General features: G+C 40.0%; 1 protein-coding gene across 1 annotated transcript in view; it reads left to right on the top strand.

Annotated features, from left to right (window-relative positions):
- LOC110952002 (signal transducing adaptor molecule (SH3 domain and ITAM motif) 1) overlaps positions 1-13422 on the top strand; it is a 66774-nt gene that overhangs the window by 36498 nt on the left and 16854 nt on the right. The window contains exons 3-9 of the mRNA XM_022195306.2: positions 719-841; positions 3887-3973; positions 6196-7239; positions 7844-8407; positions 8524-8666; positions 8782-8891; positions 9009-9078. Coding sequence (XP_022050998.2) covers positions 719-841; positions 3887-3973; positions 6196-7239; positions 7844-8407; positions 8524-8666; positions 8782-8891; positions 9009-9078 — 2141 coding nt within the window. The remainder of the gene's footprint in view (positions 1-718; positions 842-3886; positions 3974-6195; positions 7240-7843; positions 8408-8523; positions 8667-8781; positions 8892-9008; positions 9079-13422) is intronic.

Below are 13422 nucleotides of genomic sequence, written 5' to 3'. Positions count from 1 at the left end.
CTCCGTCGTTCCTTGGTGAAGTAAAAATACGTTTTTACAGTTTGTTTTAGCTTATGTTTTGATAAAGTGTCGCAAGTTTCCATAACTCCTCGCTTCCTGTAAAATCTGTTTTATAGTTTGTTCCCCCTACATAAAGACCTTCATTGCCTGTTGTGAATATACAGCAGCTGCCCTCTTGCTCTGCTTGCCAGAGGCGACTCGGTCACTTCTAATGAATCCAAGTAAATATCCTGCCTGTACTATAATGTTTAACGTTGCATCACTGGGTGTTGGTGATTTTTAGGAAGTAGTCATGTACATGTGTGACTTGACTGACCAAAAACTTCACCGCACTGTTGTTTTTGGTTGAATGGCAGTGAGGAATGGCACAGAAGGGGAACGGTACTGTTTGGTTTGGTTCCTCTGTCGTATGGATAACACATGTGCTGTGTTTTCGTAGTGAGTCTTCTTGCCTATTCATGAGGCCAAATGCTTTCAATTGATACTTGGCTAAAGAAAGGCACAACATGTCCCACCATACACACGCAGGACTAAACTTAGCAATGAAATATTAAAAAAAAAAAAAAGTCCCACTGTGAATGAAAAACTTTAGCTCATTTTTATGAACTCCCATCTCCAGTTGCACAATGCATGACTTACTACTGCTCCTCAACATTGTATACTGTTACCAGAATGCTACACACTTGATTTGTGACAGAGATCCTGTTGTGTGTTGCAGGGATTCAGGAGGGTACGGAGTGCACCAAGTGTAAAAATGACTGGGCACTAAGGGCAGCCATTGCACTCCTCTATGTGCTCTGTGCCCTGCTCACCATAGCAGTGGCTGTCCTTGGATACAAAGGTAAGTCAGTACGGAAGATCAGAAATTATTCTTCCATGCTGCAGTGGTATTTTAGATTTTTCCTACAGATTTTGAAGCTGTGGTTGATGAATACAGCCCCAAATAGATAAAGCTTCACATTCAGTGCTGAATGAGGGCACTTCTAGCTTTGAGAAAATTCATTCAGAAAGGTCTGTGGATCAGAAGTTTGCTTCTTCTTCTTTCCTCTCCCATTAATCATTTTGATGACCCCTTACATTTATCTGCTGTCTATGTATATAAAACAGGATTAAAGTATTTCCAACCTGCAGCAGCTCTAACAGTAACATGCTGACACACTGACGCTTTATTACTAATAATCTGATCTAATATTAATCAGAGGGACAAAATTATGACTTTTACTGTAATACTTGCACCATGTTTTGCTGCTAAAACTTGCGTACTTTAACTTTAGTTGAATTATTCATGCATGAATTTACTTTAAATGAAGCATTTTTACATTGCTGTGTTTGTATTTTTCCTTATGTAAAGGATCTGAATACTTCATCTACCTCTCACAGCCGATTTGGAGAACTCAGCCTAAGATTCATCCGTTCGAGACTTTTTTTTTTTAACAGAATCTGTTGTTTACTCTTCACTGAACTGACTTTGGTTTCGATTTACTGACTGGTTCAGAGATTAGTCGTAGCTTGAGATAGGAAACACATTGTGCAACACTGTCCTTTTCACAGTTTCTCCCTGTTTGAACCAGAGTAGTGATGTTAAATAGAAACAGAAAGGAATTCAAGTTGTCTCATACGCCAGCGACATGGAATGCCCTTTGTGTATTGTCCAATCTTACACGTTTGTGGCCCAAATCAATCATAGCAAACCTGTCAAAATATCCCCAAGCAAGACACTGCTGAAGTCCTGCCTGTTCCACAGACAGGCAACACATACAGAAAACACACTGACCCAGCGGAGAATGACGTTATTCAAACATCTCCAATTTTAGATCTAAATTACAATTATGTCCTTTACGTGCTGTCAGGATTGTTTTGGGTTTCCCAGCTTTGGTCTGTGTTAGCGTGTTAGCCCATGTGATTTTGATGGTTTGGCTCTAATGTCTACCAGATGACCGTGCCGCGAATCCCCCGGCTTAACAACCCAGAGGAGATTTTATGGCTTGGTAGCAATTTGTTGTCTCATGAACCACAGGTTGACTCACAAATGGCTGCAAGTGTCCAAAATAGTTTAAGTTTGCAAGAAAACAACGTGGGCCGGGTTGTGGATTGGGTTTCTGTCTCATTCGTCTTTTATTGTGCAAGCTGTTGACCCTAAAATGACTCATTCTGTTAAAGCATTGTTTGTCTTACTTTCAGTGTCGTTAAGTCACTCAGCAACACTGACCAGCGTTAAGCTCCTGGGCTTTCAGGTTGGATAACTATTTTCTCACAACTTGTCAGAATAAGCAGCCAGTAATCCTGACTGAAATTAGCAACCTTGTATAACTCATAATGCTGTATAATGCAGGAATGTGGGATAAGACGGTATGTTCAAGATCAGGGATAAAGAGAGTATGGCAGCTCTTTCTGTTCCATAGAAATTTGCTGTCACTGTTATTAAAATCCTCAGAAACTAAATAAGTATGCACAGTGTTTCAGTGATCAACCAAAAGAAAGCAAAATCGACATTTTAGAGGACACAAGAAGAACTGAAGCTGTTGTACCTCTCAGCAGTTGACGAACAGCTCTTTGAAACTGGGGCCTGTGTGTTTTTGTTTGTCCCAAGTGCATGTTATTGCTCTGTGTTTTTGTCACTCCTGGAATGATAACAGTGAAAGCGTAGGATGTTTTCCAGTTCAGTTTTTAGACGCCCACATACTGACAGAAAAACAAACCGTGGAAGAGAGGAGATGGACTCTTGTTGCAGATGTAAGGAGAGAGAAAGGGGAAGCGGAGCAAGAGCTGTGCTAGAGTGGTATTCATTATGGATTTGACAGTGTTTGTACTCATGAAGTGGAATTTGTGAATGTACTTTGAGAACTGTATCAACTGCAGTTGCTCGGTTACGAAAATCTTGGGAAACTCTTCACTCTGGTCAACATCATGTACTCAGAATTGCAGTTTGACTCTCCAGCTGTGGACCACAGGTTTGAATACAGCAGTGCCCTCTGCTGTTCAGAACACTGACTAACTCTATTCTATCTGTATTGCACGGGTCATTCCAGAATTAAAGGACAATGTTTTTGAAAAGTCTCTTTTACAATCTTCTGCTCCATATTCATCAATAAGAGATCATATAAAAACTATCAAAGGCTTGATTGGCTCGGCTTACACATCAATGGTAAACTTTTTGTTACATGCTTTATTTGTTGTTTGCTAACCCTACTCTAATCACAGTAACAGGGTTGCTAATCCATGCTAATGTTAGCTTTTTCTTACAAACACATCGATATAAAAAAGTGAAGAAAAAGATTTTTTTTAAAGATTTGTCTTATCTGGATAATATGCTTAACATGGTTAGAGTGAGATATTCAATCAAAGCTGGCATAGCTTTTTTCTACCCATTCTTTTGGGAAACTGTTTGATGATTTCAGTTCCAGCGTGTATCATGAGATTCACTGTTTTCTTCTTCTTCCAATAGGTTAAAAAGGTTTTGCTAACAGGGTTGCTGTGGGACACACGTTCCACGCATAATAATTGTTATTTAAAATATTATGTTGATTAACAAAAATTCTCCCACAATTACAAGAGACATCAATGGAGAAAAAATAATAGCAACAAAAAAAGGAGATTTAACTTTAATTTTAACTGTTTTATTTGAGATTAAATTTGGTCATCAGGGGGTTGGGACAAGAGAAAAATGGACTTTTAGGGGAAACTCCAGCCTTATTTGGTGTTTTAAAAAATATATTCAAACTTTCATTGCTTCTAGTTTGTTTAGATTTGATGTCAGGACAAGTAAATTTACACAGCAACTGCATGTTTAATATTTTGTATGTGGACTATTTGAAATTTGATGGGTGGGATCTAAAATGTCATCCAATTCTGGAATGACCCACACCTTCTATTTCCTGTTTCTTAGTGGTCCAGAGAATGGACAGTGTCACAGAGGGCATGCAGAATTATGGAGGCAAGATCAATGCTGTGGAAACAGACTTAAAGAAACTAGGTAAGTGTCATTAACACATGTTTGTACCACAGATATAGTGTTGTGAAATTTCAGCAGTGTCGAGAGAGGACGAGGAGGCAGACACAGGGAGACACACTGGAGACTCAGATGACTTATGTTGTGAGTAAGGTTTACTGATGTCAGTAGAAGTGACACAGACAGAGCAAGAGTGCATGCAAACCAGCGCCAGCATCAGTTCTCAGGATTCTCTCTGATCTTCGGGTATACATTGTAGTTAGGAGAAGGTCAGATTTAGATTACAGACCAATATGGAGATGGCTAGTCTGCTTAGTCAGGTCACAATAGACAGTATCTGATCTCATGCAGCATCTGCCTGTCTAAAAGCCATTAACTTTAACTTTAACTTTATTTATTTATATAGCACTTTTCATACAAACAGAGTTGCAACACAAAGTGCTTCACAGATTAAAAACAATCCCACTCCACCCACTCCACCCGCTAACCCGTCTTCCCCAAACCCAAAGATCTAACACACACACACAAAAAAAAACACACAGGCACACTGTAACACGATAACCAGACCCACCCCCCTCTCACCCTCAAACTTACACTAATGCAATGAGTATTAAAATATAATATAAGGCTGGGCAAAGATGAACCAGAAGAGGAGACGCACTCAAGGAGCCGTCTGCACCGAGAGCAGCAGGTCGCCCATGGCAACCAGGGCTCCAAGACAGGACACCGAGAGGAGGAGTGGGAGTGAGCCCCAAACCTCCATCAAGAACCCACAGCACAGCACCCTGGCAGCCACAGGCGAGCCACGCTTCCGATGCAGAGAGCTCCCTCAAGGAAACACTGGAATAAGATAAAAATGATAAGAGCAGATAAAACATAAAAACATAGAACCCAGTATAAGATAGTAAAATAAATAAATAATAATGATAAATAAAATAAATACATACACCAGTAAGTGACAAATAATCAGTTACCAATAATCGATTACCAAGTTAAAAGTAAACTGAAAATAAATATCAGTTAAAAGCTTGATTAAAAAGGTGGGTCTTGAGCCTGCTCTTAAAAATATGAACATTCTCTAAGTCCCTGAGCTCCTGTGGCAAGTCGTTCCAGAGTTTAGGGCCGTAAAACTTAAAAGATATCTCCCCCTGAGTCTTTAGATTGACATCGGGAATTTGGAGGAGACACTTGCCAGAGGAGCGCAGGGTCCGCAAAGGTTCGTAGGATAAAAGCAGTTCTGAAAGATAAGAGGGCCCAAGATCATTGAGACACTTAAAAACCATTAAAAGGATCTTAAAATCGATCCTAAAAAACACGGGGAGCCAATGCAGCGATCTTAAAACAGGTGTAATGTGGGCCTGCCTTCTGGTCTTCGTCAGGACACGAGCTGCTGAATTTTGTAAAAGTTGTAACCCTCTAATACTCTGCTTCGGAAGACCAGAAAGCAGGCCATTACAGTAGTCAATACGACTGGTAATAAAAGCATGCATCAGCATCTCCGTGTTGGCCCGAGAGAGAATGGGGCGGACTCTGGCTATGCTTTTTAGATGATAGAAACCAATTTTGGTGATGTTCTTGATGTGTGGGATAAAATTCAGCTCAGAGTCAAAAATCACGCCCAGGTTTTTCACGTGTGGTGAAGGGTTAAAAGAAAATTCTTGTAATTTGGGTAAAATAGTCTCTCTCAGGGCCTCAGGACTGATGACTAAAACCTCAGTTTTGTCCTGGTTAAGCTGGAGAAAGCTTTCTGCCATCCATAATTTGATATCTAAAATACAATTAAAAAGTGCATCCACTGGCCTTGTGTCATCAGGAGACACGGAGATGTACAACTGTGTATCATCAGCATAGCTGTGAAAGTTGACTCCGTGTCTCCTGATGACACTGCCAAGAGGGAGCATGTAAAGGATAAAAAGCACTGGACCTAAAATCGAACCCTGGGGTACACCACATGTGATCCTATGAACCCGTGAAGAGCAGGTGTCCAGACTCACCATAAAAGTCCTGTCTGTGAGATAAGATGTAAACCATTTAAGGACAGCACCAGAGAGGCCGATGTGTTTTATGACCTTAGAAAGGGGAAAGAGTGATTTTTCCTTCACAAAGCCCCCGTTTTTTGATTGTTAGATCAAGCCAAACACTGAATCAAAAGGGGAAGCAGAGGGGTGATTTCTGACCATGACATTTCCCCATATTTGTACAGTTTGTTCTAATTACACCAATATTTCTGTGCATCACCTTCTCAGATGATCAGGCAGGAGTGAAGTCAGTTAATGCCACCAGTGAAATCAAGACTTTTAAGTCAGATCTGGAGGCACTGCAGAGTCAGCTGAATGATATCGCCCTCAGAGCAAGCAGCAACAGAGACACACTGGAGGAACTTCAGATCACCGGGCATGACACGCAAAATGGCCATGTCTCCCTGCAGAGTTTTCTGGAAGGCAACACTGCTTCACTGCGTGGAGTCAACCAGACCTTGGCCTCCTACAGTGGGATAATAGATGATCTCCAGACAGAGACTGCACGGCTCCAGTCTGAGATTCAGGGCCAGGTCAAAGTGCAGAGCCAGACCCAGGTTGATATCAGTGCACTAAACATCACCCAGGCCCAGCAGCGCAATCTGCTCAGCGCACTGCAGAAGACGGTTGAAGACGCAGGCCAGGCAGTTCAGAAAATAAAAAATGACTATCAGGTTCTGCACCAAACGGCCAGACAGACACGGACTGACACAGATTGGTTAAAAGAAAAGGTCCAGAACCTTCAGGTTTTGGCAGCCAACAACTCAGCCCTGGCCAGGTCCAATGGGGAAGCTCTGGATGACCTGGGAGCTCAGCTCAGCACTCTAGCCAGCCAAATCCAGAACACCACAGCCCTTGCTGAGGGACACGACCAGAGCTTGCGGGAGATGATGGACCACCAGAGAGACCATGATAATGCAACCTCATCTAAGTTTGATGACATGGAAGTACGGCTAGACAGGCACGAGAATGACATGGACCGTGTCACTGGAAATGTGAGTTTCGCTGCACAGATTCTAGGTGTCATCAGCTCTGACTTAAATGGTCTGCGGTCCTGTGCTGAGACAGTGATACGACATTCAGACGTGTTACTGGGGTTGAATAATAGTGTGACGGAGATCAAGGCAGACAGCAAAGAGCTGCACAGCCAGCAGGATGAGCTGACAGCCAGGCTGGACAAAGAGGTCAACAACCTGTCGACGGTGATGGAGGAGATGAAGCTGGTGGACAGCAAGCACTCACAGCTCATCACCAACTTCACTATCCTGCAGGGTAAGAATAGAAGATACACTTGGTGTGCATCTTGGACATGACTCAGATTATGATTGTAATGATGATGATTATTATGATTAAGATGATATAATTGTTTGATTTGGTTCTGTTTTAAAATGCAGTTTCTGGGGATTGTTTGCTCCTGTCACATTTTGCCTCGCTGTGGGCTCATATTTCACTACAATATAAAGTCCAGCACCTCTATGGAAACAGAACAACCATGGAGAAAAATAGAAAGCAGCATCTTTTGTGCTGTGAAACACAATTATAATGCAAAAAAATAAAATCAATTTATTTATAACAGAGAGATATGCATCGAGAACTGTAGAACTTTTAGTTTTGTTACAGAATCTCGTTAGTACAAACAGTATATTTTTAGCAAATTATAAATGAGACATGTAGAATAAATAGATCTTGATGACATTTTAGGTGTAAACAAAAGTCATTTCCCTGTCAGAAGGACCCGTCACAGATGATTTGTTTAGGAACTGTTGGAATAGAAAATCTGGCAATTCTTTGTATTTGTTTTTCTTGCTTAGATAAATGATATATTTTTAATACTTTCTGCACATTTAGTCTGCTCATCTGTTCACATGAATTTCAGGTCCACCCGGTCCAAGAGGTCCCAGGGGAGACAAAGGTCCACAGGGGCAAGTAGGTCAGCCAGGACAAAAGGGTGATAAAGGAGACAAAGGGATGCCAGGATTGGTTGGAGCTAAAGGGGAAAGAGGTGCTGCTGGACCACCAGGTGCGGCTGGTCCAAAAGGTTCTGTCGGTGCTCGGGGTTTACCAGGAGCTAAAGGATCAAGAGGGCCTGGAGGTCGTCCTGGAAACCCTGGTGAGAAAGGTGACCCTGGGGTTCCAGGGATTCCCGGATTTGTTGGTGAGCCAGGGTTACCGGGGCCACAAGGGCCACAAGGGCCCAGAGGAGCAGCAGGGCCAGCAGGTTTGGAGGGGCCTCGTGGGCCTGTTGGACCCATCGGCCCTCCTGGTCCTCCAGGACTGCCAGGAAAACCACCTCATGTAATGGTAAACCCACCTCTGCCCACTCTGCCCCCGAAGGTGCCTGAACCCCCCAAACCATCTCAGCCTCCTAAACCATCAGAGGAGCCCCAAGGCTCCGTCTCCCAGCAAGTCCAGTCTACTGCAGCCACCACCCCAGAGCCAGGCGAGTTGGCCAATACATCAAGGAAGGCAATGATATGCAGCTCTCTGTGTGAACCAAACTGCATCTCCAGTGATTTTACTTGTCTAATGTTACTTTGTGGTAATTCAATCTTTCAGGTTGTCCTCCAGAGTTCAAGAAATCTGGAGACAGCTGCTATTATTTCTCCTCTGGTTCTCAAAGACTCAACTTTGATGAGGCCAACCAGTTTTGTACTAATATATCATCTCATATGCTCATTATCAGTGACAATGAGGAACAGGTAAGTTAAGTCAGAATCAAGTATTATCTGTAATATTGTCACCAATTTTGAAGAAATAAATGATTTAAACTAACAAAAACAGTAATCTCATAATGCTGCTCTCTTCTGTCTACAGCTATTTGTGAGAAATGCGATTGCAGGAAAAGGTTACTTCTGGCTGGGACTTACGGACAGGGAGAAGGAAAACGTCTGGAAGTGGGTGGATGGAACCATACCTGTTTTCAAGTAAGTTACAGTTTTGTCAATGTATTTTTAGTGATCCAACAAATGACCTTTTTTTCCCCTCATTCAAATCATTATGCTTATTTGAGTGTAACTAACTGTCCATGTGATTGTTATCAGGAAGTGGAAACCCGGACAGCCTGATAATTGGACCCATGGTCATGAAGACGGTGAAGACTGTGCTGGCCTGATCCATAATGCCAACTGGAACGATTTCTACTGCACTGACCGCATCGGATTCATCTGTGAACGTGCCGTTGACTGTCAGTACCTTCTATAGATCAGACATTTTCCAAATTTTGAAATCCCCAATTTGAGTGTCTCCACAATTAAAGCTGGAGTGTGGGACTTTTTTGTACAAATGAGCATACACTACATTGAAACTCTTACCAAATTAGTTCATCCAGTGATGATTAAGTGTATCAGTGCCAGGTAAATCGCTCCATATTTCACAGTATACTGGAGTGTGCGTTTTAAATCTGGCATCTGTGGTGACATTTCTGCACTTGCACCACTCTGGCAGTGTGTTTTGCGTTAACCAGCAGTGTTTGATTTATCAAAAGTAATGAGGCTGGCAATCATAGCAAAAGTAAAAGTAAACCTTTGAAATGTCCAAGAAAACTTTCTGCCGTGCCAGAAGAGAAGGAAACTTGTTGTTAAAACGAATAAATCAGCCTAAAAGAAAAAAGGTATGCATAATAAATAGCAATCAACAGTGTTTAGGTAATAACTCTTACTGTTACAATAGTAAGAATGTGCACTGCAGGTTTAAATATTCTTTTTAGCAAATCAAACAACATCCATCCATCCATCCATTTGGGTCATGGATGGTTGGAACCTATCTCAGCTGACCCTGGACAGGTCACCAGTCTATCACAGGGCTACATATAGAGACAAACAATCACATACATTCACACCTACGGACAGTTTAGAATCACCAATTAACCTCAGCATGTTTTTGGGAGAAACCTACACAGGTACAGAGAGAACATGCAAATGCCACACTGAAAGATCCCACGCCCAGAGACAAACCAGGCCGACTCAAAATGAACTGCTTTGCTCATTCACAAAACCATCATTTTTTTCCTGCAGTTTGGGTTGTATCACACAGTCTTCATCTGCAGAGTGAGTTAACTCTCTTTCCGTGATATTGCAGATTCATTTCGATTCAGTCCAGTTCTATTTACAAAGTGCCAAATCAAAACACGTCATCTCAGGGCACTTCATATAGTAAATTTAAGAGCTTGTATTACAGAATGAAGCCCAGCGATTCCCCATTGACCAGGCACTTTGTGACAGCAGAAAAGAAAAAATCCTCTTGAACAGGAACAAACTTAAGACAGACCCATGCTAAGGGTGGGCGGCCATCTGCCTCACTTGGCTGGGTAAAGGGAAAAGATGAGTATTGGTTTAGATGTTGTCTGACTGCTCACTGTTGACCTTGGAAACAGCAGCAGACAAAACAACCTCAACTCAAAGTCCACCACTCCTGAGCATTTTACCAGGATCGCCATATTAACTGCCATGTTCATACTGATGAAGGAACATGACATAAAATGCAACAGTGGCATTTATGTGCTAAAATGAAGGTCTGGGATGTAGTAATAAATTCCTTGTTGGTTCTGCTTTTTTCAGTTGACTTTGGAAACCTTTTAACCTTCAAAACACCTGTATTGTTGATGTTAGAAGTATGATCTTCTTACAGTTTAGTTTGCAAACAAGTGTTTTCAGTTTTATCATTTTCAAATTATATATGTATATATGTGTGTATATATGTGTGTATATATGTGTGTATATATGTGTGTATATATATATATATATATATATATATATATATTTGCAAAAACAGATAACTCCATTTTGATAAATTTTCAGAAAACCTTTTCTTTTATCGTTTACTTCAGATAATATCAGTCAAACTAAAGTTGAGTGAATTTGACCCAGTCGAAAAATACATGACAAAATAGAGAAAAAATAAATTATTACTATTATTTTTATTATCTCAAGCAAACAATTAAAACATTAAGTTATCTGAAAATTTCTAAAATGGAATTATCTGTTTTTGCAAATAAACTCTTCATATGCAGTTTTGATGAAAAGCACCGTCTCCTTCACATCCTCATTTTTTCAGTATGAAGATAAGATCAACATGTTACCATAATTAGTTGTCTTATAGACATTTTCCACAACAGACATTTTGATTTGTCACCACATAAAAAGCAAAGCACAGTGAGCCAGCATGCACCTACACCATACCAAGAGGAATGCAGGAATGCAGCCATTGTTAAAACTGTGCTTTTCTTGCTATGACAAGTCAAAATGCTAAAAGTGTTGCTGCAGGTGTAAAAATATCAGTCTGTAAGCCCATCTTTATCTTACAGTTGTAAAACTACATCTTATATGTTGTGTTTCTGTTGTTTTCTTCATAGTGAAAGTACCAGTTTTATAGCATCCGACTATGACAGTGTGAGCGATCTCTGGGAGAAAAGTGAAGCAGATGAAAATGAAGTTGAAGATGAGAAGATAATGAAGGACATGAGGAGGAGCTCTGGATGAATATAGGACTCTGATAAATGCAGTCCACTCAAGAGTCACTGACCCTGGGACTGATATTTGCCTTCAAAGGCACTTTATAATAGTTAAATACAGAGCAAGCACAGAGACATTATTGTTATGATTTAGAATTTGTACTGAAGGAAAAATACGATTGTAGTCATTTATTTAGGCTATGCTAAGTCATTATTTAGTGCAGCCACTGATGTACATGTGTATCTGTAAATAATATTTTACAAAAGACACATTGTTGGTTGAGATTGAATTGAATTTCTTGACTGACTTCTGACTCTTTACACTTACAGAAAAATCTGTATCAGAGGATTATGTTGTTAATAAAGTGGAGCTATTTTTTATTCTGTGTGATACGCCACAGATCCAGAACTGTGATTAGAAAACACAAAAATGATGAGCACCCACTCGCCATCAGCAAATGACTGCAACCTCACATAATTATTAGAAATAAAGCTAGTGTAAATGTCACCTTTCTAAAATGCAAACAACATTTTAAATTTTGTATTTTTATTTTTTGGAGAATAGATGCTGAGTGAGTGCGGTGGTGCTGTTATTGAGGACAGTATTTCTTAGACTTTAGGCTGCCAGTATGAGTTTTATATGAATGATATATTAACAATATTTAAATGTTTTGTCATGTATCCATTATAAGATGATTTATTCACAAACAGCATATGGAACATGTTAATTTGCATAATCGGTTGTTATTGTTGTATGACTGACCTTTGCCAAGTCATGTAATGCTTAAGGACTGAATAGTAGTTTGTAATCTGGCTTAAGGTTCATTTTGTCTTCATTAAATCACTGAGTTCCTATGGATCAGGCCAGGACACTTACCACAATAAAATGTGAAAGAAAGTGTGCGTGGAGTCAGTGTTTTTGCTCCATAAATATGCAACAAATGCATTAAAATGCACCATGCAAAGCCATCTGTTTGTCTATAAAAACTTTTAATTGATCTATTTTTACTCCGCTAAGGAACACGGTGAAGTTATGTGATGACTGCTGTATGTTTGTCCATCTGTTAGTCTGTTAGTCTGTCTGTGCACAACATTACTCAAAAACAGACGGCTTTGGATGAAATTTTAATGATTTTTTTTGTTTTCTCTCCTCCGCTAGTGACTCTGCCATTTATTCGTACTCAGTCTTATCATAGAATCCCTTATAAATAGATGTGCATCACATCCAAAGAGAAAAAAGAATAGAAAAATAAACAAAAAAGGGAATTAATTTATATTATGTATCCTGTAAAACACTGAAAAACACCATGACAAAATATCCATATCTGTATGTATTATGTATTTATATATATATATATATATATATATATATATATATATATATATATATATATATATATACACATATAGTGATTATTTTAATCTATAAATGTGCATCATAGTTTAGAACCTCATAACATGTCTTAAATGGAAAATATTAATCTGTGTAGTAAAAACAACATGGCACGTGGGTAAATAGGCACTGTATTTTGTTTTAATAAATACACAAAGTAACCTAACTAAAATGGTGAACTAAATCAATGTTCTGACAAAGTCACAGCAGGAAAAGAACAGATGTATTAATAATGGCTATATTCCACTTCAGAGATGTCCAGCTGTTGTGCTGCTGGCTCACTGTCACGGGACACTTAAGGAACTGAGCCTCTAGTAATTTGTTTCACCAGTGATTTCCCTCTATGGCTAGCCAATAGGGATTAAGAACTATTAAGTCAAAAAATAAATTGAGTAAAAAGCACAATAATTGCCTATGATTGGTGGTGGAAATTGGAAGTTAGCACCATCACCTCACAGCTTGACAATCCCTGGTTCGTGTCTCGGCCTGGGCCTGGGATCTTTCTGTATGGAGTTGCATGTTCTCCCTGTGCCTCCCACAGTCCAAAAACATGGCGAGGTGAAGTGATAATTCTAATTTGTCTGTAGGTGTGAATGTGAGTGTGATTGTTTGT

This window comes from Acanthochromis polyacanthus, chromosome 9 (genome assembly GCF_021347895.1).
Source record: "Acanthochromis polyacanthus isolate Apoly-LR-REF ecotype Palm Island chromosome 9, KAUST_Apoly_ChrSc, whole genome shotgun sequence".
NCBI classification, from domain to species: domain Eukaryota; kingdom Metazoa; phylum Chordata; class Actinopteri; family Pomacentridae; genus Acanthochromis; species Acanthochromis polyacanthus.
The sequence above is the reverse complement of the archived record's forward strand: the minus strand, read 5'-3'. Positions and strand labels throughout refer to the sequence as shown.